This window comes from Mandrillus leucophaeus, unplaced genomic scaffold (assembly GCF_000951045.1).
Source record: "Mandrillus leucophaeus isolate KB7577 unplaced genomic scaffold, Mleu.le_1.0 Scaffold1017, whole genome shotgun sequence".
Lineage (NCBI taxonomy): Eukaryota > Metazoa > Chordata > Mammalia > Primates > Cercopithecidae > Mandrillus > Mandrillus leucophaeus.
Genome location: NW_012098288.1, coordinates 432,033 through 457,804, shown reverse-complemented (window position 1 = coordinate 457,804; position 25,772 = coordinate 432,033). Strand labels below are relative to the sequence as shown.

General features: G+C 40.3%; 1 pseudogene and 1 gene segment (V, D, J or C); both read left to right on the top strand.

Moving 5' to 3' along the window:
* Positions 1–25,772, top strand: part of LOC105537036 — a 57,551-nt pseudogene that overhangs the window by 1,776 nt on the left and 30,003 nt on the right.
* LOC105536972 lies at positions 6,863–7,465 on the top strand. The segment is given in 2 exon segments: positions 6,863–6,942; positions 7,067–7,465. Coding segments are annotated over 2 exon segments (378 nt in total).

The following is a 25,772-nucleotide window of genomic DNA, read 5'->3' as shown; positions in this document are numbered from 1 at the left end:
TATATGAAAATGTAAAATTATTTTGGAAAATAATTTTTTGAGTATAAAGTTACGTTTGTGGCAGCCTATTTGAATTTATCACTTGATAATTTCTACTAAAATGTCTTTGTAATAAAAGTCATATGACTTTAATTGTCCTCTTCTGAAAAGAATATGGGTTTTTATCCTCTCAGGCTCCTTTCAGGGTCTTCAATTAATCACATTTTTATACAATATATTAATTTTAGATTATTTATGAATAATTTATTAAGTAATTTTCACTATCACAAAATTAAATATCCCATAAATTGCTATGTCAACAACCTGTCTCTGGGTGCAAACACACTCCACAATAAACAATAAAGAACACTAAGGTCTTAGAAACCCTGGGAAAATAAGAGTGATAGTGTCCCATTATCAACGGGAAGTCCCTAAAGCTAGAATGGTGTCTCACGTGTGACCTGGGACATCTGGGAGGAGCTGCCAGTGTACTGAGTTGTGGGGAACCTGCTCTGTGTTTGGAGGCTGGAAGCACATCCTTTCCCTCCCCACTGCCTTACCTGTGCACATCCTTTCCCTCCCCACTGCCTTACCTGTGCACATCCTTTCCCTCCCCACTGCTTTACCTGTGCACACCTGCTATGCTCTAAATTGTGTTCCCACTTTCATGTTGAAGCTCTAATCTCCAATGTGGCTATAGGAGATAGGACCTATGAGAAGATAATGGAGGTTCTAAGGGTGGGACCCTGACTCAATAGGATTAGTGGTTCTCATAAGATCAAGAGAGCTCTCTTTTTCCTCTCTCTGTAACTCCCACACTTCTATGGAAAGACCATGTGAAAGCATGGTGAGAAAGCAGCATCCACAAACCAGGAAGAAGGCCTTTACCAGAAAGTGAACCCTGCTGGACCTTGATGTTGGACTTTCCAACCATCAGAAATGTGAAAATAAATGTCTGTGGTTCAAGCCATCCAGCCAGAGTATCTTGGTGTTGCAGTGCAAGAAGACTCAATCACTGTCCCCACCCTCTCTGAGCAGGATCAGCATCAATAAATATCTCATGGACGTGGGGACCCAGCTTTGCTCCTATTCCTCCTGCTGTTCTCACTCTCTCGAGGAAGAAGGGAGGGTTCAGGCTTCATCTTCAGTTTGTTTGCAATAAACAGGGATATTTCCTTGACAATCAGTTAATTAGCCTGTTTTGCTTTCTGAACAAACGACTTGCTTGGTATTAATATTTGGGGTGTTGATGTTTGTTCCCCACTTAGATGGCAGATAGGGTATTATATGGATGCAGTCTCTAGCCCCTCTTCCTGTGTACTAGTACAGAGGGTCACTGTCGCCTGCAGGGCCAGCCCATGGTCTCAACAGTGTCCTAGCCTGACGCCAGCAGAAACCACGCCTGGCTCTGAGCTCCTGCTGGCTCCTACTGCCCACTGTACACAATGCCTGTAGGGTTAGGGGTGATGGGCTTGGACAGAGTTCACTCGGGCCATCAGCAGCCGAGCTCCCTTTATGGCGTCCCATTGTGAACAGGATGTCAGCAGCCTCGTGAGCCATGAAAGCTGGGCAGAGAGATCCCACGTTGCTCTAGTCACAGGAGAAGCTGCCGATCGCCAAGTGGAAGAGTTTTGTCCTGTGACTAAGCAGCCACTGAGTCACTGGTGCTGCTGTGTCTGAAAAGAGCCCCCAGGGGAGGAACTGTCTACTCAGAGATATGGGAACAAAACTCTCCACTCAGGGCCCAGACCCACTGCCCATCTCCCAGCCACCCGCTGATTGTGGTCCCCAGAGCTCCCTTGGGTCTTAGGGGCTCTCTGTTCTGCTCAACAGGGACATGGGGAAGGGTGCGGAGCTTGCTGTCCCTCAGGAAGTCAGGAGGGATCATATTTATGGTGTGCTATTGCTGGTTTTAAATGTTCATGCTCAATTTATCAAATTTGAAATCATACTTTATGCCAACAGTTATATCTATTTCTATGTAAATATACATATTACATAGATGTATAATATAGATACATATTGTATACAGATACACCAATAATTTATACCCATCGTATTATATATATTTAATTTAAAAATCTATATAATATGTCCATATATTTATTATTTTTGTAGCATGTGTTCCTTTTATTTCTGAGCAGAACAGAGGCTCTCTGAGTAAAGTCTGTGGACATTTGTTGACTCTCCCTCTTTGGCTCCAAAAGGGTCCTGGCATCTCAGGACCAGTAAGGACAGAGCTGAGGAGCCAGCCCCAGGAGCCCAGGCCCAGCCCTAAGGCTCTGGTCTCAGAGACATTCATCCTGACCTCGGGCTCTGGGCTTGGTGTGGCACCCATGGGTGTGTGAGCAGTTTCCTTCTCTGAAGCCCTTCCATGCAGCCCCGTGGATAGGGCCTGTGGTTTCCCCCACGTCCTCAGCCCCATGGTTCAGGAGAGAAGCTGCTACTGCCACAGACCAGGGCCAGTGCCCAGCAGCTTGGGTAATGCAAACCTTAGTCCTGGATTGAGGACCCTATGCCAAATATCTCCCCCATTTATTCTAGTACCTGAAAGTCTGTCCTGGTCTTAATTGCACAGGCCGCATTTCATTAACTACAGAAGCCAACACTGTCAACTGAAAAATTAGAAATTTGACTTCACTGTCATCCTCAGGGTCTGGCCCACTCCAATCTCACCAGATAAAGAGGCCCTTGGACTTTCTCTTTCCCATGCAACCTAACTTAGATACATAGTGAAATAGAAACATCACAAAACTCTTGGCACCTACACAGCAGCTGTCCCCTCTCCTTGGGTGTATAAGGGACCAGCTTCATCCTGCTGCACATGGCAAGGACAGTGAACAGGAGCAGGGATTGGGGCACATGAGATCAACTCCACAATGAGACGTCAGAGGTGAGCAGTGGTTCAGGGAAGGACTTGGATCCCTCATAAAGGCAGAGAAGGTGAAGAGCTTTGTCCTGCATTTTTTTCCTGGAACAGGTATGTGTGCACATTGATACTTGGAGCCACTGCAGCCCTCTTAAGATCATGAGGTATTGAATCCAATACTGAAAAACTGAAGTGCAAAGCAGAAATGTAGCAAAATCCTGGGTACTTTCTGCTGTCACCAAGTTGCTGCCCCAACCCCAAATGTTCCAAACTTCAGACTTCTTATCTCTGCTGCAGTTATCGCTATCATTTCTTGTAATTACTTCTAAAATTATTTTAACTTATCCAGAAAAGATACTCAAGGGAAAGAGACTGGCTGGGTTCTTATTTGTGTTTATGGGGATCAAAGTCACACACACACACAAAAAAACAGGAAATCATAAAAAGTGATGTCTTCTCCTAACATCTTTGTCATTCTATGCCCATGGTTAGAGAAATCCAAACCACTTTGAAGAATGTATAAATCCTGCTCTCTTCCTGTCTCCATTTCTCTTTTTATATCTTAAGCATAAAACAGCTCCTTGTTCTCCTTAATGTCTCCATCCTTCAAGATCATAAAAACAGAATCGTGGTTAAGAAACAGGAAAAAAAAAGTTGGACACAACATGAAATCTAGGGATTATATGTATTTCCTCAACACTAATGTGGTGTTTGCAGGTTTCTCCTTCTCAGTTGTTTTTGCTAGGAAGATGCTGACTGCTCCAGCCAGATTCCTGTCAGAGGTTGTGTTTGGAGGGTTTACAAAGAAAAGCTTCCAAGGGCTTAGTGCTGAATTTCAAAGAGGATAGCCGGAGAGTGGGTCTGGATTCTCAGCATGGAGGATGCCAGATTGAGTCTTGGGAAAGGCTATGGACATATTGGGTCCCAGGCAGAGACTTGTAACAGGGAGAAAGCCTCCACAGAAAATCCCTGCCAGGGCAATGTCTAGTAGAGCCATGAAAGTGAGGCAGCCTGGGAGCCCACAGAATTGTAGGGCCAGCAGCATGCAACTCCAGCCTGGGAAAGATGCAGGCACAAGATTCCAACCCATGAAGGCTTCTGGGTGAAGTCAGCCCAGTAAAACCATAAAGGTGAGACTGCCTGAGGCATTGGTTAACCAACTCCCACCCCAGATTGCCCCAGATATGAGACTTGAAGTCAAAGATTATTCTCCACCTTTAAGACTTAACATTGTTTCTCCTGTTGGGTTTTGGTCTTACATGGGATCAGTTAACCCTTTCTTTTTATCTATCTCTCTTTTTTGGAATGAGAATGTTTATCTTATGCCTACTCCACCATTGTACAGTTGTCTCTCAGTATAAGATAAATATTCAAGTCCTGCAGTCAGCTCTGAAGAACCCGCAAATACAAAAAGTATGCCCTCTGCATCTGTGGATTCTGCATCTGCTGAATACTCGATTTTCTATCCATGGTTGTTGAATCTGGATGTGAAACCCATAGGTATGAGGGCCAATTGTATTTTGGAAGCATGTAACTTGGTAATTCACAGGCCTTGTAGCTGAAATAAATTTGCCTGGGATAAACAGTGCCTCGAATCTCACCCATATGTGATTCAGATGAGGCTCTGGACTTTGAACTTTTGAGTTGATGCTGGACCAAATTGAGACTTTAGCTGCTATTGGGATAAAATGAATGTGTTTTTCATGTGAAAAGGACATGAGCTGGAGAGAGTAGGGTGGAATGCTGTGATTTGAATGTATCCTCCTCAGTTTATTTGTTAGAAATTTACTCCCCAATGCAGCAATGTTGAGAAGTGGAAACTTTTAGAGGTAATTAGGTCACTAGAACTTTATCCTCATGAATGGTTAATGTTATCATGATAGGAGTAAGTTTGTTATAGTGAGAGTGGGTTACTTATAAAAACAAGTTTGACCCCTTCCTGCTCTTGCTCACTCTGTCTTGTCTTTCCACCATGGAGATGCAGCCAGAAGGACCTTGCCAGATACCTGCACCTTGATACTGGACTTTCCCACCTCCAGAACTGTGAGAAATAGATTTCTACTTTAAAAGATACATTACCCAGTTTCACGTATTCTGTTATAACAGCACAGGCTGAAACAACTATGTTATCATGATTTCTTTTCAGAGTCAACATTCCCCTATTTTGTCCAAAGGGAGCCGCATTCAAACTAGTTCCTAATAACTTTTTCTCTTACCCCATCATTTTCTGAGCACTTCCTTAGTTTCTGACACAAGAAGTGCAGGGTTCATCTTACATTTTTTGTGTTTTAAACCTGAGATCAGCTATTTTTCCAATAATTATTCCTTTTAATAGAGATTTATATTCAATAAAACAAGATTTGGGCACTAAAGGTGTTTATTGAGGCTTATGTGTTACTGCTTCTGGGAAAAATTACCTATCGATCTGCATTTGTTTTAATCTATATCTGTATAAAACCATCCAAAAATTGGTGAATCTACCTTAATGTCTCTAATTACAATCCAAATCTACACTTTCTCCCTTTTTATATTTGTAACTTTTTTTTCCAAACTGAGAATCTTGGCTGTAATTATTCATACCATATTTACTTAAATGATCAAACATTTTGTGTGACACCAATTTCCTACTGTCCCTGTCACCCGAACTCTCCTTGCAGACAACTTCCCTCTTATGCCTCACACACCTTCATTAGCCTCGATACTCTGTGCCAGCTCACCATGAACTTTGAACCCCTGCATAGGTGCCCTTTTCCCCCCTGGGCTCTGACATTAGCAACTGTGGCCGCCACCCCTGTGACTGTCCTACTCATCCTCATTCAGTTGTGACGTCCTGCACAAGTGGGATGAAGGGTCTTGCATCCTGCACACCCAGGTAGGGATACTTGTCTCTGCTATCTATAGCTTCAACACCCAGGTGGGCTTTCCTCTCCACCCCACCACATGGGTGCACTTTCTATACTGTGTAGGCTCAGTATCCCATACAGTTCCCTGAATTTTTGTTGCATAGTTTTCTTTCTGAACTGCTCAGGTCAAGTGCCCTAAATCCAGTCATTAAGAACTGCTGTCTCTTAGGAGCTGGAAGAGATTGGTGATTTGGAAACATGCAGGTATAAAGAACAGAGTAGACACAGGGATAGAGGGTGAGCACTTGGTTTAGAGGACACCTCACCTTCTGAAGGGGAATGGCTTGGATAAGAGAAATAAAAGGCATAAATAGAATTCAGGGAGCATGGGAAACATCTAGCATGAGACTGTAGGATGGCATACAGAGCTAGAATATAGCTGAGAACTTTCAGAAGTAAAGGGAGAAAATTTTTCATGTTGCCTGGCCTAGATGGAAGAGGTGGGAAAGAACATTCAGATATGGAGGATGACAATTATGTCTGGAGGTGGCAGATGAGCTATGCCAGATCGTCAGTGGCAGGACCCTTCCCTGCTTTGGCACTATTTTCAAGTATTAGGTTTTTTTTTTAAGTTTTTTATTTCTTTATAAATGAGCAAATCTATCTATCTATCTATCTATCTATCTATCTATCTATCTATCTATCTATCTATCTATCTATAATTTGTGATTATACTTTAATGCATCCATTGCTGGTAGCACTGACAATTTACAGCACTGGGGGTTCCAGGGAATTGGACCAAAAAGGAAGTCTTTCTGACCTTAATAATAATCACTAGTATCAAATGCAAGAAACTTCTAAAATTTCTTGAGTTTCTAGAGATGTTTTTCCCTAGCAGACCTCACCATAAATAGAAAGCTAGAAAGAGAAGCGTGTCATGAAACATGAAGAGAGCAAAAGAACACTCCACACATAGGACAGTAGGCTGATTCTGTCCTGTAGCCCACAGGGAGAAACACAGGCTCTGCAGACTTTGGACACCTGGGAGGCACTGGGCCTGTGCAGTGTTATTGAGATAAGTCATCTTTGCAGCTGTGCAGATTTGCATGCCCCACAGAGCAACGCCTACAGCCCTGAGCATTTATCAATAGGCTGGTGACACCCTGTGCAGAAGTCTCTCTCAGTCCGGACACAGCATGGACATGAGGGCTTCAGCTCAGCTCCTGGGACTCCTGTTGCTCTGGCTCCCAGGTAATGAGGGAAACAACAAAAATTTTACTCAGCCAGTGTAGTCATTAATGCCTGGCACTTCAGGAAATTCTTCTTATAGCATTATTAATCATGTGAATATGTGTTTTTATGTTTCTAATATCAGATACCAGATGTGCCATCCAGATGACCCAGTCTCCATCCTCCCTGTCCGCATCTGTAGGAGACAGAGTCACCATCACTTGCCGGGCGAGTCAGAGCATTGGTAGTAATTTAGCCTGGTATCAGCAGAAACCGGGGAAAGTTCCTAAGCTCCTGATCTATGCTGCATCCACTTTGCAATCAGAGGTCCCATCTCGGTTCAGCGGCAGTGGATCTGGGGCGGATTTCACTCTCACCATCAGCAGCCTGCAGCCTGAAGATGTTGCAACTTATTACTGTCAAAAGTGTGACAGTGCCCCTCCCACTGTGATACAAGCCCGAACATAAACCATGGAGGGAAGTAGATGTGTGAGGCTGGGCTGCCCCAACTGCTTCCCCTGGTGCCGCCGACTGCTGACAGCAGTTCTCAGATGCAGCCAAGGTTTGAAGGGCACCAGAAAGTTTTGGTAGAAGGGGTCAGGGAGGCACATCTACGTTCTATCCCTCTTTATCCTCAGCTCCATCAGTTGATATGCAAATGTCTCTCCTGATTATTATTAATAAAGGTCAAATAAAATTACACCTAGGAGGTCTAGATTGCAGCATAAGTCAGACTTATACAACAAAGGAGAAGGTACTCTAAATATTTTAAAAGGATTTTTTTTGATACAAGGGATTAGAGTCTAAACTAAGATCTTTCGAAGATCAGACATAAGTTCATACACATGTAAGTATGTTCAGCCAACAACATATCAAATAAACATATTGCACCTATATGTATATTGTAAACATTTATGTTCTGATCCCACCTTCTTCCAACACTGCCCAGATTAAGATCCACACTCTTCTCAGCATCTCAAATGTCTCCCCAGGTCACTTCCCTGTCAATTCCATGTTCCATCTATCATCATACTAGGTCTCTGCTGTATTTTATATCAATATTTATTAATTTTTGCTATACTTAAGCTTTATGTAATTGCAATCATATGGTATTTACTCTTTGATGTTTTGCTTATTTTGATCAAAATATTTTTTAGCTTCATCTGTGTTGTTTCTTTCACAGTCATTTATGCCTTTTTATTGAGGAATAATTTTCTATGACTATACAAAAATATATTCATTTTTCAACTAATGATTTGTTTTTGGTTTGAGAATATTATTGATAAAAATATTAAGAACATTCTTGCACTTGTATTTTGTGGACTTATGCACTCATTTCTCTTGGGAATATTCGTAAGAATGGAAGTGCTGAGTTAGCATAGATTCTGTCTTAGTAAACACTGACAGTAGTTTACTGAAATGCTGAACATGTTACACGAAACCAACCACATGTAATAAAAGTCTCAGTTGCTGTCCATCTTTTTCAGTACTTAGTACTGTCAAACTTTTTATTATATCTAGTGTGGAGGCCAAAGCAACGCCATCTTGGATGCTAATTTGCCATGTCTGACTTCTGATTAACATGAGTTCTGGGACGGTCTCTAAGATTTTCAGTTTATCTATTGTTTCTTATTTAAGAGCAAGTACTTAGCATAAATCCTGCCCTTAAACAGCCTTGATGTAATCATTCTTTGATTGTCGTACACATCCTTTCTGATCCACTGATTTCCTATGGTATACAAGCCCTATTTGAGAGGGGTCATGGCAAGTGATTGACCATCTTATCTCCCCACCGTCAGAGACACAGACATGGCTTCTGTTTTTAAGTCTCTATTACATGTTTCTGAGAAACTGGATGTGTCAGCCTCTTCCTTCAGCCTTTCAGCTTCCTCAGGCATTGTGGTCAAGTTTGCATACATCTGCCCTGTCATGTGCGCTTCAAGATCAGAGCTAACCAGACCCATGAATGTTTATGTCTTTCCACAATGTCAGACTTTTACTGATGCTATTTCAAACACAGAAGCTACAAGCTACATGCAGCTCCCAAGGAGTCATTTGATGGTCAGTGTCGTGGGCACACAGGCTAAAACCACTGCACAAGCTGGTCAATATTGCAAACCATACATAATAGTATTCTTAATCAATACACAAACATTGTAAGTGAAACTTTACACAACAAACAATGTAATATTTAACAACAAAAGAAAAAACTAGGAGAAAGAGTTATCAAATCAGTCCAGGGATAGTGAAGAAGACAAAACGAATCCTGGTCTGGCCTGAAGGTCCCTCCGTCCTTGCAAGGAAGAGTCTCTGATGTGGCAGAGCCACATGATCTGCCTAAGATGAGGAGTTCTTGTCACAAGTGACAGTGGGATGGCTGTCAATTAAGATGGCCCTTTTGAGATACTGACAGCCTGCACTTTCATGGTCACAGAGTCCTCCGGTGAGAACTCATAGTGGAAGAGTGTGCTTGTCTGTGAACTTATCTGGTTGAATGCAGCCTTTATTTTTATTTTTTTATTTTTTGGGCAAAATATTTTATTCTTGTTGGCAAGCTGCCCTATGAAACATATAATGCAGTCTTTATCTGAGATGGAGTTAATTATGTCAAAGTTGCACTATACATATCGACCGCAAAACATCTGTATTGATAAATCTGAAGTTGTATCATGATTAAAGTTTATACTTCCTTAATAGATAATGATGTTGAGTCACTTTTCATATATTTATTTTCATTGGCTGTTTGTATATCTTTAGGGAATTTCCTGTTCAAATCGTATGAGTGTCTGTGTGTATAATGTTATATTAATCATATACATATATATGATTAGTAGTTCTTAATTATAATGTAATCTTATTTGCCATTTTACTTGTCATTTTTTTCTCCTGTGTTTGTTTTGTGCGTTACATGTGTCCTCTGTTTAATAAATTTTTACCACCAAAGAGCTTAAAGATATGCCCCTATACTTTCTTGTAGAAGCATCATTATTTTACCTCTCACATATAGGCTATACTCTACCTCTAATCATATTTTTGCCTGGGGTGAAGTGGATCAAGAATTTTATTTTGGTGTCTTATTTTTCTTTTCACAATCAACAACTCACCATTTCTCGCAAAAATAGAGCAAAACAAAACAAACAAACAAAAAACCTGAGAAACAACCTATACTTCACTCTATTGCCTGTGTTTAAAAATCACATGATTGTGTATAAAAGAATCTTTTTCTTGACTCTTTGTCTATCTCTGTACCTACACTATACCCACCGTCTTAATTACTGTGGCTTTATTATAAAGAAAAAAAATAAAGTCGGAAGACATAATACCAGATTTTTAGACTTAAGATTTTCTTGGCTATTCTAGGTCCTTTGAATTTCCACAAAAATTCTAGAATCGCATTTTCAATTTCAAAAATAACTTTGGGGATTTTAATTGGACTGCACTGAGTGTACAGATTAAATCAGAGAAAACTGAAATCTTAACAATATCAAATCTTCTGCTCTATGAGCATAAAAATACTATTTATTTATATCTCCTTTAATCCACATTGTATGCAGAGACCTTGATAAGTTATTATTTCTAGCCATTAAGTTTTAGATTAAGAACTTATGTACAAATTTTATCAGCAAATACAGACGTTTTGCTTATTTGTTTCCAAACTCCATGAATTTTGTTTGTTTATTTGTTTTGAATTTTTGCATGTCTTAGGACCTCCATTGTAATTTTGTATAGTGGATGGTTCAGTATTTTTTACAATTTGAAAAGTAAAATGTTTAATATTTTATCACTAAGCATGATGTTTGCTGTAGAATTTCCTGTACTGCTTCTCAATAATTCTAAACCTCAGTAATTCTAAAGGTGAATTATTTGTAGATGCTTCACAAAACAAGGTGCTTTTCCATTATTCCTGGCTTGCTGAGAGTTTTATCAGAAATAACTGTTGACTTCTTTCAAGTGATTTTCAGCTACTGTTGGGATAATAAAAGTTACTGTTCTTCATTCTGTCAATATGATACATTATATGGATTGATTATGTAATGTTATAATAACCTTGCACTTCTGAAATATATTCAAGTTGGGCATGGCAGATTATCTGAGAGAGATGGAGGTAAATCTTCCCTTTATTTTGAATGTTTAAGTCTATGCTTATGAGAGATATTGACATTTAGTTTTTCTATTTGAAATGTCCTCAATAGTCTTTTGATCTTATCACTCTTATTGTGCAGTTGTCAACATAACTAATCAAACTAGACAATGAGAGATTAGAACATGAGCAACATCATTCTTAAGGCTCCTTGTGGTTATCAAGATGCTGGAGGGGATAGAGAGATAAACCTGAGAAATATTTCAGTGAGAGAGTTGATGGGACTGAAGTCTGCACAGCAGACAGCAGTTGATTTTTAAAAACTGCTTATATGTGCGATTATATTTTCCTTTATAATTTTTACCCTTTACTCTGTGTGTAGAAAAGCATATGTTATCCTGCTCTACTAGGGCATTTGTGTTTTCATTTCTTTTTATAAATCTGAAATTCATGTTTATTTGTGAATTATCGCTTTGCTTAAACATTTTATACAACGCTGTTCTAGCAAATTGAGATTTTAGAGTACTATGCTGCTGATATTGAATGGCGAATATAAACATAACCACTAATAGTAACTTATGATCTAAATAGAATACATACTGGTTGGAGTGGGGAAATTGTGCATATCATGAAGGAAGGACAAGCATTAGAAATAAAGGAAATATTTTCTAAGATATTTGATAGCTTAGGAAATATCATTTCATAACACTTGTATTTTCAGAAAAATATTTGAGATGTTTGTGTTCTATTTCTGAATTAGATGCCAGAGTAATCACTGTGCTGACTCAGCCTCTGGTCTCCAAAAACAACTGGATCAGTTAGGGCTGAGCAGTGACTCAGTCTGGTATTAGCAGAACTCAGTTTAGTACCTGTGATTCTTACTGTGTACCCGCCTGTCTGACTTCACCCTGACTCAGTGGAGTTGGTCTGAGACAGACGCCTTGCTCACAGTTAGGACCCGAAGGCTGAGGACACTGCACAGTACCACTTGTGTCAGTCCTCCTCACATGACATTGCAGGTCAGGATGTGACCTGCTGTGATGTTGACACTTGAGAACAGCATGCACCACTTCTCAATAACTCTAAATCTAGATAATTCTAAAGATGGACCATTTGTAAATATCCAGAGTGCATATCAGAACAAAGAGCGCCAGGCACCAGCCTACAAACACCTCTTTTGGTTTCTAACTACTCATGTATTTTGGTTATTTCTTGCCCAAGATCTCTTTGCTCTTAAAACCCTAGACTTTTTATTAACAACTTTATCATTATGTAAATCAAACAGCATATAACTCAACAATTTATATTGTACAATTGAATGGTTTTTAGTGCATTCACAGAGGTGTACAGTCATCACCACAATCAATTCTACAACATTTTCATGACACTCGAAATAAATCTTGTGCCCATCAGCGTTACTCACCTTATCCGCCACCATCTCATAGCCCCTGCCTCAGGCAATCAGTCATCTATATTTTCTCTATAGATATGATCACTAAGGATATTTCCTAGAAATAGAATCATACTGTATGTGGTCTGTTGTGACTGGCTTATTTCACTTAGCATAATGTTTGCAAGTATCCTCCATGTTGCAGCGCACGTCTGTACTTCAGTTCTTTGTATGGCCAAGTAGTATTCCATTGCATGAATATACCACATTTTGTTTGTCTGTTCCTCAACTGATGGACATTAGGGTAGTTTCCACAATTTGGCTATTTCAATTATGATGCTATGAAAATTCATGTGCAAGCTTTTGCGTGGACATAAGTTTTCATTTTTCCTGGGTATATATCTAGGGGTAAAAGCCCTGGCTCATATGGTCGCTACGTTTAACCACTTGAGGAACTGCCAGACTTTATTCCAAACCTGCTTCCTCATATTAAGTCCCTACTAGCAAACAAAGATTCTATTGAATCACCAAACTGTGCATAAGAAGAAAGCTTTTGTTAGTGAGTGAGTGTTTGGAGGAGCTAGAATATATCTGGATGCAAGAAAATAAATCCAAGACAACTCAGAGATGACCAATGAATATGCTGTTAATTTGTCCCACTTTTCCAAAAACTTTGCCAATGTAATCTCTACATTGTGGATGAGAAATCACTTCCAAAGTTGTTGAGAGGAGGGAGTGGGCTGAGAGTCACTGGAGAAGCTGAGTCAGCTAGGAAGAACTGGCACAAGACACAAACTGGGGAGGACTTTATATTTTAAACTATGGATAACATTACCTTATATTTAGAATATTATATATATGTGTATATACTCATTTGATTATAAGTTCTTAAAATATAACCATATATTTATGTATTTATTTATGTATTTATTTATTTTGAGACAGAGTCTCACTCTGTTGCCCAGGTTGGAGTTCGGTGGCTCAGTCTCAGCTCACTGCAACCTCCCTCTCCTGGGTTCAAACAATTCTCCTGCCTCAACCTCCCAAGTAGCTGAGACTATAGGCACGCACCACCATGCTCAGCTAATTTTTTGTATTTTTAGTGGAGACAGGGTTTCACCATGCTCGACAGGCTGGTCTCGAACTCCTGAATTCAAGTGATCTCCCTGCCTCAGCCTCCCAAAGTGCTGAGATTACAGGCGTGACCCACCACACCTGGCCTATTTTCTGTATTTTTCTATGTGCACATTGTATCCTTTGTTTTGCATTTTGCTTTGAGAATAACATTGAAGAAAATTATATATAGATTTGTTTTTATTTTATCCAAATCTGTAATTCTCTATTTCTAAAGTCAGAAAGAAAATGGTCCTCTTTCTCAGCACACATTACATTAGTTTGGTGGCAAAATGTGCCACCTTTTATTGTAGCCCCCAACCCCAACTTATTTTTTCATTAATAATGATGTTTGATACATAGATTATTTTATTAAAATTAAATTGTATTGAATTACATAAGTTAAAATTGATGAACTATTTCTAGGCAATAACTGCATCTATAGATGAATTATCAACTTATATTGATAAAATATAGATTTCTATGATCTATATTCACCATAAATATTTTAAATTCACAAAGAACAGCTTCCTCTTCTTGAGCACTCCACTATATTTAAATTATTGAGCAATGGAAATAAACCTTTCAAAAGTTTATATTTTTAAATATTCATAATTATATTTGGTTTGGATTCTGATCTGATTATAAGTTCTTAAAATATAGCAAGCTATTTGTGTATTCTCTCTTTTCATAATTTTTTGTATAGAATTGCATGAGACCATAAAATGTATATTCATTTGAACACTATAAACGCTATGCAGTCTCATAACAGATTTTCTTCATGTTTGAATATTACCTTTTTACAATATAGAATGCTTGTGCATTCTATACAAAACCACAAGGTTTTCTCTCAAAACATTCTGGTTTTGTATATATCATGACATTGTTTTCTGGGAGTTCATTTTATAGACTAGGACTTCAAAGCAAGCTTGATTTTTATTTCTCGGAAAAAATTCCTTAGTTCTTTTGGATTTTTATTTGATCACACATTCCTAAAATATAACAAATTCTTTGTGAATTCTATCTTCATAACTTTTGTACAGAATTGCATGGAACTATAAAATTTACACTCAGGTCTAGGCGGGGTGGCTCACGTCTGTAATCCCAGCACTTTGGGAGGTCGAGGTGGGCGGATCGCAAGGTCAGGAGATCGAGACCATCCTGGCTAACATGGTGAAACCCCGTCTCTACTAAAATTACAAAAAATTAGCCAGACGTGGTGGCTCGTGCCTGTAGTCCCAGCTACTCTGTAGGCTGAGGCAGGAGAATCGCTTGAACCTGGGAGGTGGAGGTTGCAGTGAGCGGAGATCGTGCCATTGCACTCCAGCCTGGGAGACAGAACGAGACTCCGTCTGAAAAACAAACAATAAAACAACAGCAACAAACAAAGTCACACTCACTAGTATTTAGTAAACTCAGGGATATTATTTTAAACTATGTTTCTCATTATTTTTATGATAATATTCTTCTTTTCTTTTTTTTTTTTTTTTTTTTTTTTTTTTTTTTTGATTTTGAGATGGAGTCTCGCTCTGTCGCCCAGGCTGGAGTGCAGTGGCCGGATCTCAGCTCACTGCAAGCTCCGCCTCCCGGGTTCACGCCATTCTCCTGCCTCAGCCTCCCGAGTAGCTGGGACTACAGGCGCCCGCCACCACACTCGGCTAGTTTTTTTGTATTTTTTAGTAGAGACGGGTTTTCACCGTGTTAGCCAGGATGGTCTGGATCTCCTGACCTCGTGATCCACCCGTCTCGGCCTCCCAAAGTGCTGGGATTACAGGCTTGAGCCACCGCGCCCGGCCAATAATATTATTTCTTAAGAAAATGTTTAATTATTGGGCTTGGCTTTGTCTTGTTTTTATCTATCTGTTTCACCCTCTCTATTATTTAATTATATCTCTAGTGAATGAAGAGTGAATAGTACTCCACTTTGTCTTCTACATTATTTATTGATCTTCCACTGTGCCAACTCTAGGTGTTGTTTCCTTGCATATTCGTTGTTATTTTCTTTTTTTTTTTCCTTTTGATTGTGCATTTAAGGTTCTATTTTTATCATATGCTGAAAGGGTTGATAAATGTATATTATTTTCACTTGTTACAGACTCCAGTTCCATTTTTATAGAGTGCTGTGATATTATTCCTTTAATTGTGCTGATTATGCCAAACACTTTGTAGAAATTTTCTTCTGGAATATTCATGAGATTTTGTTTTATTATTCCTTTTCTTCCTTCCTTTCTTTGCTTCATGTTTTTTGTTTTTGTTTTTGTTTTTCTTGTTTGTTTGTTTGTCTTTTTCTATCTTTTAAAAAGATACTGTGTTAGTGCCAGTGCAGTGACTCACACCTCTAATCCCACCACTTCGGGAAGCCCAGGTGCGTGGATTAGTTGAACTCAGGAGTTTGAGACCAGCCTGGGTAAAACGGCGAAACCCTGTCTCTACAAAAAAATACAAAAATATCAGCTGGGTGTGGTGGTGCACACCTGTGGTCCCAGCTACTTGGGAGGTTGAGGGTGGGATGACAGCATGAACCCCAGGAAGTCAAGGCTGCAGTGAGTGGTGATCATGCCACTGCACTCCAGCCTGAGTGGGAAAGCAAGACCCTGTCTGAAAGTAAGTAACTAAATAAATCAGTAGTTATCGTGTTAATGGATTACAGTGAATTGTGAAATTATCTTATAATGATAGCAAGCTTGATTCACAACGCACTTCTGTCATTGGCCCATCTGAAGCTCTTTCTTATGCATCCATTTAACCAAGCGCTCACTCATTCGTTTGTAACAATGTAGCAAGCTCCTGTGAACCTACCTCACAAAATATAAGTTCTCTGTTATCCCATGTGCCTCCCTCCCACTACCAATTTAACCACAATTTTGAATCTTATATTTTTCATGGCTTTTCTTTCTGTTCTTATTTCTTTTATATTTATCAAACAATATTTTTATTTGCTTTAAACTTTATAAAAATTAAATAATACGAGATCTTATTTATTAATCTTCTTTGTGTGGTTATTGTTTTGTGCGTCCTCTTCCAGAAACCTTTTCCAACCTCCACAGTGATGAAATATGTTCTATACTACTTTTAGAAGATTTGTGTTTACTTTATTATTTAGAATTGATATTTGTATATGGTAAAATGTATACGTTAAAGTTCATTTTGATGTGACATGAATATCCAATTGATCCAGTACAATTCGTTTATTTTTTAAAAATTTAAACATTCTCTGCTACATTGCAGTGGCACTGTCATTGTAAATTGTATGATTACACATGTGTGGATAATTTTCAAGATCCTTTAACTCATTGCACTGGCTTATTGCCTACCACTTCAGCAATACCATACTATATTTAATTAACATCCCTTGTTATAGACTTTATTTTTTGGTCTTTTTTGGTTTTTTTTTTTTTAGACTTTGATATTGAGTATCATTAATTCTCCAAAATTGTTCTTCTTGTGCCAGATTATACTGGCTATATTGGCCTTTTGAATGTCCATATGTAGTTCAGAAACATATCTTCAAGTTCAACAAAAATCCTCTGGGATTTTTATTGTGATAGTATAGAATCATTTTGGGGAGAATTAGTACATTTGTAATATTAAGTCTCCCAATTCCAGAAAAAGGTATAACTTTCCATTTATTGGACTCTTCTTTATTTTTTCAATAATATTCTGTACATTTCTCTCAAGTTGTCTTGCACATATTTTAAGTAATCTTTTATTTTTGCATAATGTCAAACCTAGAGAAAAACTGCAAAAACAGTATAAGAAACTTCTATACATAATTTACCCAGATTCATTTAGCATCAATGGATGACTTTCTAATTCCACATTCTGTGTCCAGAGTTGGTTCCTGCTGGTGGGTTTGTGGTCTCGCTGATTTCAAGAATGAAGCCGTGAACCTTCAAGGTGAGTGTCACAGCTCTGAAAGATGGCATGGACCCAAAGAGTGAGTGGTAGCAAGGTTTATTGTGAAGAGCAAAAGGGTCAAAATTTTCACAGACCAGAAGGGGACCCAAGTTGGTTGCCACTGCTGACTGGGGTGGCCAGCTTTTATTCCCTTTTTTGACCCCGCTCATGTTCCATTTCTGTCCTATCAGAGTGCTGTTCTTTCAACCCTCCCTGCTATTGGCTACTTTTAGAATCCTGCTGATTGGTGAATTTTACAGAGCCCCCAATTGTCGTTTTACAGAGCACGGATTGGTGCATTTCACAGAGCGCTGATTGGTGCATTTTACGAACCCCCTGTAAGACAAGGAAGTTCCTGATTGGTGCATTTTACAATCCTTTTGTAAGACAGGAAGGTTCCCCAAGTCCCCACTTGACCCAGGAAGTCCAGCTGGCCTTACCACTCAATTCCTTTTAAATTTATTAGTTTGCATTCTAGTTTCTATTGATGAAAACCAAATTACCCAAAAAGGAAAGGCATTATGAAAACTTCTATTATTTTACTATTATCTCCTTGGTGAGAGGTGTTGCTCACCGAAGTTCCATTCAGGGTTTCTTACGCCGATGCAGTCAGATAGTGGCTGGGGATGAAGTCATCTCAAAGTGGTTCGTGGTGGATGCAGGCTGGGTCCCTAGCTGGAGAAGTTAACCTATTCTTGGCTACTTGGCTTTATCTACACTTCCCCTGAGAGTAGAAGGCAGAAATTATATAGCTTTTATGACCTCTAATAGCCTCAGAAAACAGTGCTCCTTCCACTATAGTCACAGTCCAGTTTTGACCTAAGGGGAGGAAAGATGGGACAATAAGCCCAATGGGAGCAATGTCAACGTCAGACGGTGAGAGGAACCTGTAAGATGGGAAATCTTATTACAGGCATTTTGAAGACTACAATGGGCAATTGTCCACCTTTGACTTAAGCAACGCACATGGCCGGGTGCAGTAGCTCACGCCTGTAATCTCAGCACTTTGGGAGGCCAAGGCTGGCGGATCACTTGAGGCCAGGAATTTGAGACCAGCCTGGCCAACATGGTGAAACCTCATCTCTATTAAAAATAGAAAAAATAGCTGGGCGTGGTAGCAGGTGCCTGTAGTCCCAGCTACTCAGGAAGCTGAGGCAAGTGAATCACTTGAACCTGGGAAGCTGAGGTTGCAGTGTGCCAAGATTGTGCCATTGTACTCCAGCTTGGGTGACAAGAGTAAAACTCTGTATCATTAGAAAAAAACTAAATAAAATAATACAATGCACATTTTTTCCAATTTGCAAAATACACTAATTCTCACTCCAGTACCATAAGTATTATTGCATAATGGCATCAGGTCAAAGTCCACAATCTCATCATCAAAATCAAGTGCTGTGTGGATGAGTCCTCTTGCCATAGTTCCTTGAATACTGTTCCTTCAGTACTGGTCCTCCCAACTGGAAGACGTGTGAATGATGGTGAGACCAGGAAATGACTGTTCCTGCTATAAGCACTCTCATTCAATCAGGAGACACACAGCAATATTCAATATTTCATGGACTATACAGCAACAGCTTCCCTTTTGCATTTCCCAATCCCAGTCTTCTTTTCCCAAATTTTACATCTTACCCTTTAAATTATTTCATTAAATGCAGATAATTAGTCTTAAAGAGCATGTATTTTGTTGACCTAAATTTTCATTATCCTTTGAGGCAGTTCAAATTAAGTTTCTTTAGAAATCATTTGCTATTTTCACTTTACTGTGATTTTCCTTATCTGAATGTAGATCACACAGCATTATTATCTTTAAATGTAGCAGGCAATTCCTGCTATAGAATTCCACAAATTCTTGTTTTATGTTGTTTTCCTGAACTGTAAGTTCTCAAGTTTGTCCTATAATGGCATAGATCTCATAATCTTGGTAATCCTCTCCAGAACATTCCCAGGGTTAGGTTCATAGCACGAAAAGGACTGTGTATTTAAGCTGCTTGAGCTCACATCTAACTGAACTCTGTGTCAGCCATTATTATTTTCGATGAATGCTGACTGACAGGGTTCATGTGACATACTTGTGGTCACTCACAGCAGTCACCTCTAGAGGAAGGGCATCTGTAACTGAGGGCTGAGGGAACGCAGTGGTGATTTGGACTAAATGAGGGGCTCCACATAGTTTCCTTCCCAACTGAGGACTGTGGAGGAAGCATTCCTGTGTGGCAGCTGTGAACCAATCTGCTCAGAGCCAGATGCCCCCAAATATCTCAATTTGGGATGACTTTCCACACTTTTCCAAGAGCCCTTGGCCATAGATCAAGCTGCTCCCTGGCTCAGGATAGGCATCTGCCTCAGTCACATAGACAATGATTGAGGAGCTCAGCTTCTCTGCCTCTTACTACACCAGGCCCAGGTCAGAAAATAGATTATGAGGCTCCCACATGATGAGGAAACAGCCTTTCTTCTCATTGTAAGATGAGTTCTGAGGGCTTGTTTGCATCTGTGAATTGTGACTTCTCACAGGGAACTCACATACTTGAGTGACCTGAGAAGACCATGAAGTGTGATGTATGTAACCTCAATTACATCATCATTTCTCATGTTTTTTGTTTTTGTTTTTTTTTCATTTCAGTTGCCAATGGGAACATTATGGTGCCCAAACTTACAAAAAAGTTCCAGACAAAGCTTCATGAGAGAAGCTGAAAGGTCACCATCGGCTGAGAAGCTGTGATGATATTAGTAGCTGCCTGAATTGGAGCCAACAAAAACCAGGTCAGCCTCTGAATCTTATTATTTATAGTAATTATGATCTGCACTTTGCTGTCCTTGCCATGATTAGTGACAGTGGGTGGACTGATTTCATCCCCTCCATCAGCAGCCTGGAGGCTGAAGATGCAGCACATTGCTACTGTCAACAACATAGTAGCTTGCCTGTTATGGTGTGAGAGCCCTGAACAGCGAGAGGACACCAGTCCACTCCTTTCTCTTGTCAAAATGACTGATATCTAAATGGAAAATCTAATGAACCCCTCAGAAAGGGCCTTTGGATACTACTTTATCCCATCGTGAAAGACAGGAACTGAAACCATGCACATTTGATGGGAATTTGGGCTCATCCACTTAACAGCTGTGTGACTTTCAGGACGTTACTTCAACTTTCTTTGTTTGGTTTTCCCATCTGTAATGATAAAAAATAAAGGAATAACTACACCATAGGGTATTATAAGAGTTGACTATATATTTTTAAAATGTTTATACATAGTAAATATTTGATAACATTCGTTATCATTATCATTTTGCTCCAACCGGTAATTATGTATATAATATTTCTCACTCTATTTCTAAATTTGAACCATTTCATAATTTAAAAATTGTTTTACAACTTCAACTTCTGTAAAATGGTGGAATGGCTTATTTGGAACCAACCTGCTGGGAACAACTATAAAAAAGCTGTATAAAATATGAAAACATGTTTGAAGGCATTAGAACATCACCATGTCTTAGAGTCTAATTACGTTTTATGTTTTATCCCTGACATCCTCCAAGCCCTTCCTCCTTTATTTCTCTGCCCACATCTCTATAAACACTAGTAGGAAATTCCCCACAACCCTTCAACCCACAGGGAGAACATTCTCTCACTCTCTCCCCCTACCAACTCTAAAAGCCTGAACTCTGCCTCTTCAGGCAGGTCTGTGCCAACCTGTGCCCACCCCATACAGTTATCCTTTGTGGGAACAATAAATACCCTCTCAAGTTTGCTTGGCCTCAACTTAACAATTATTAATTAGGAAACCGGCCCATCTACCTCCATGTTGGGGCATTAAACATTACAACCCAGCAGTTCTTCAAGGAGACAAGAAAAGCAGGGAAGCCTAGACAGGTGAGCACTAGTTTTGTGTCTTCAATGTCTGTTAAGACATAAGCAGACTCAGAAATAGAGGTTCAGTCTTGAGAATCTGAGAGAAAGGAGGGGCCAAGAGGCCTTGGAGTCCAGCAGAGCTTTCAAAAATCTCATATGGTCACAGGTGAAAAATTGTCCTGAACTACTGCAGAAAAGGAGGGATCCTGACACACGCCGAGGTCTTGAGGTGAAATCTTGCTAGGGAAACATACCAGGAGGAGGATGCACCAGGAGTAGCAAGGCTCCACCGTGCTGATATCCAGGCCCAAAGTAGTGCAGTCCTTTGATGGCATTAACTTGGTACAGCCCTAGCATTTCATTCTGGCAGAATAAGAAGTAAATCCTCTCTGGAATGTGAAAATTATTCCAGAGGCTAAAATTGCTTCTAAAATGTTTTGGGGCAAGTATCAGTTTAAACCTACATAGATATTAAGTGTATTAAACATAGTGTTATTTCAATCAACAGTACCCAAACATAGAAAATGAAGAGGAAAAAAAGAGGCAACAGAAATGGACCAAAATAATTTGCAGATATTGGGCCAATAGTATATTATATCCTGAATGCATTCCATGGCAAGGTCAAGAATTTTAGCAGAGAACCAGAAACTATAAAAAGAAATCAAACAAATTTCAAATATAAAGTAATTCAAACCAATAACTCAACAGATGAATGTAACTGAAAATTTGACAGTTAAATTTGCTCTTGCAAGTGATCTGGTGGAAGTCTGGTCAGGCCATGAGGTAATTTGTAATAAATAAAAAGAATAAAATAATTTCTAAATAAATATGGTGAATGTGAGTTGATTTAATTGTGAATCATTGTCTCGAAAATTGTGAATTGATTAATCCTCAGGTGAAAGAAGCAACAATCCTTCCACTTTAAATCAAAATGTGTGAGAATTTCCTGACCAGAAAAAGAACACAGAGCACTGGGCAAGAAAAGGAGGCTGAGTGATGAGGTGGCAGCCTGGGACCCTCGAACCCATGTGAAGCCCTGAATTCCGTAGGCTTCAGTACCTTGTGTGGAACCAGAGAGCAAAGTCATTTACAAAAGCATTGCTCCGCCTGTAATCCCAGCACTTTGGGGAGCTGAAGCAGGAGAATCACTTGAACCCCAGAGGCAGAGGTTGCAGAGAATCAAGAGGATGCCATTGCAGTCCAGCATGGGCAACCACAGTGAAACAGCCTCTCAAAAAAAAAAAAAAAAAAAAAAAGGCATTGCTCCCCACCTTCACACACAGCTTCCAATACAGTTTTGAGAAATAATTGGAATCATTCCATAAATATTGGAATGTAAATATTCCATAAAAATCTAGAATGTACCCCATTCAGAGAAGACAGAAGAGGCAGTCTCCCTGCTCTATAATCATCTGGAGGGTGCTGTCCTGCTCTGAAGTTGAGCTCTAGCCAGAGCTGATAATATGAACATCTTTTCCTGTGTCGCCATCAGCCCTGACCCCCAGCACTGCAGGGGAGCTGAGAGAGGCCAGAGGCACAGACGTGGTGGAAACTGCCCACAGATTACGACTGAGGGAACAACAAAAGAGCGGAGTAAGACATCACCGACTGAGCCACCTTACGGTCACTCTATTGCTAACTAGAGAGCGCTGGACAGCGACATATTGTGTGGCCTCCACAGCACTTGGAAACCAGATACGAGGAAATCCCAATTCATAGGTCTTAACATCTGACTGAAAGCTACCTACCACTCGCTTATGTTTCCACAGTTTTGGATAGTGCCTGAAAACCATTTATGACTGTTTTTGGCATCATAAACAAGCAAGCAAGCAAACAAACAATGAAGCGTGTTTGAGAATATGCAAAAAAGACGTACATTTTTCACTTGGAATGACACTGCCAAGTACCAGGAAAAAGCACCAGGTGTCTTGCCAGAGTTGACCACAAGAGGGGGCACGTGGGCAACAGCGATCTTAGAGAGGGTTCTGGGATCTCGGATAACACTGGCCCAGAGTCCAAGATGGTTCTGGCTGTTGTTATTATTATTATTATTATTATTATTATTACTATAACTATTATTACTTCATCATCCCAGTTCATAGCTTACCATTTTCATGCACTAATAATTTAACACCTCTTCGTGCTGCTTATTTTTCCAGTTGACTGTATTGTAGTAGGACAATTAACACTTAGGACTCAGAACAACCTAATCAATGGGTAATTGGTTAAACATCAGTTCCCTCTGTCGCATACTGTGACATGCAGAGTGTGTGTAAGCCTGGAGAAATGATTCACAGGAAATGTCCATGAGGAAGAGCTGTGAGCGAGAAGGTCTGTCTAGCAAAGGAGAGGAGTGAGGACTAGGTTTTTGGAGTGTGGCCTAGTAATTGAAGGGCGTCAAAAGGACAAAGATCAAGATGTTCTTCATCCAGGTATGAGGAAGTGCAAAACCTGCAGGTCCTCGCAGGACGGTGGTCATGGTCTTGGAGACTTGTAGATCTAACCCTCATTTGCTCACATCCACAGTCACTGCCTGGCTCCGAAGATAGCACTGGTGTGGGCTAGCTTCCCGGATCCTCCAGAAGTGTAGATATAGTTTGTCAATGATTAAGAGGACAATGAAAATTGTATATTTGATTAGATTTATATCTATGACTCCATTCAGGAAAGAAAAATGGGCAAAAGAAATAGCTCTCTGAACTAAATGAAAAATCACAACCTAGTGACACTTTTCCTTTCCCATATTGATCCTTTAATATCATGTTTGACACTTCAGAAAGTCAGCTGACCCCCAGGATATTTATCCTTAAATCATGATTCTGCTCAACCTGAGCCCATGGTTGGACCATGCCCAGGCATCTGAGTACAGCTGGCCTGGGAGCTGCAGCGAGGCACTCTCTTTCATAGGAAGTTTTGACTGAGGTTCAGAGATGAATGCCTAGCACTCAAGGTCTTTTGCATAGAAACACAGATGGGCCATTTGACAGCTCCATCTAAGGTGTGAAAGTGAACCTATTATCTGATTCTGCTCATCTAGGCTGAAAACACACTTCTAGAAGATTCCCCTGCCCAGGATGGTCTTGGTGGTATGGATCTTCTTGCCCCTGGTGCTCTGCATTCATGGTACAGGATTCTTGGTACATTTAAGTGATTTTCAGGGTGAGAGCAGTGACGGCCACTCTTATCCAGTGGGTGAGACGGTTAAGATCAATGACCAAAGTTTATATTTCAGTCTTTCATTCAGATGGCAGAGGCTTAAAAACCTGAAGAACACCTACATATGATGCATTTTTTTTTTTAATCACAACCACTGTTTTTTACTTGTATTCAGAATGATCAATTATTTTTCCACACTTTCCCATCAGGCTACTGTGCTAACTCAGCCTCCATCCCTCATGTCTGTTGCCGTGGGAGACAGGGTCTCCATCTCCTGCAAGGCCATCCATAGGAATAGAGACATCTACTTGAACGCGTTCCAACAGAAGCCACACCAATCTCCTCAACCGCTGGTCTATATGGTGACAAACAGGGCTCCTGGGTCCCAGCCCGCGTCAGTGGCAGTGGGTCTCGGAGGGAGTTCACACTCACAATCCCCAGTGTGGAGCAGGGAGATGTTGCATATTACTTTTGTAAGCAGCACACTCACTGGAACCCTAAACAGTGTAACGGTTCTAAGCATACACCTCTCTGTCAGGCCTCTGAGCCCAAGCTAAGCTGTCGTATCCCCTGTGACCTGCATGTATACATCCAGATGGCCTGAAACAACTGAAGATCCACAAAAGAAGTGAAAATAGCCTTAACTGATGACATTCCACCATTATGGTTTGTTCCTACCCCACCCTAACTGATACAATGTAGTCTCCCCCGCCCTTAAGAAGGTACTTTGTAATATTCTCCCCACTCTTGAGAATGTACTTTGTAATCCTATCCCAAACCTATACCAACTAATGATAATCCCACCACCTTTTGCTGACTCCTTTTACGGACTCAGCCCGCCTGCACCCAGGTGAAATAAGCAGCCTTGTTGCTCACACAAAGCCAGTTTGGTGGACTCTCTTTACACGGACGCACGTGATACTCCCATGCCAGGTCAACACTTCTGCTCGGCTGAGGATCTGCTTCCTCCAGGGGATCAATGTCAGTGCAACTGCTCCTCTTGGAGAAGAAGGAAGTTGGGGTGAGATAGAAATGGTGAGGAGCCCTTGAAGGAGTTGGGAAGATGTTGTGTGGCTCCAAGCCCAGGGGTCCCTCTCTTTAAATGATCAGTGTCCAGACAGCATCGCTGAGGCAGCTTCCAGAAGGCTCCATGATCAGTCTCTCTTCTCAGGCACCCCCCACACCCATATCACTGGCCCTGAGGAAGTACTCTCCTGTCGTCCATGGCTCCAGGAACACAGCTTGCCCTGCCCTGACTTTGCTGCTCAACTCACAGCCTCATTGCAGATTCCACTGGACCATACACAGTGCCAGGTCCATAAGGAGATACTGATCTGTTCTAAATCAGCTGTTCTGATTCTGAA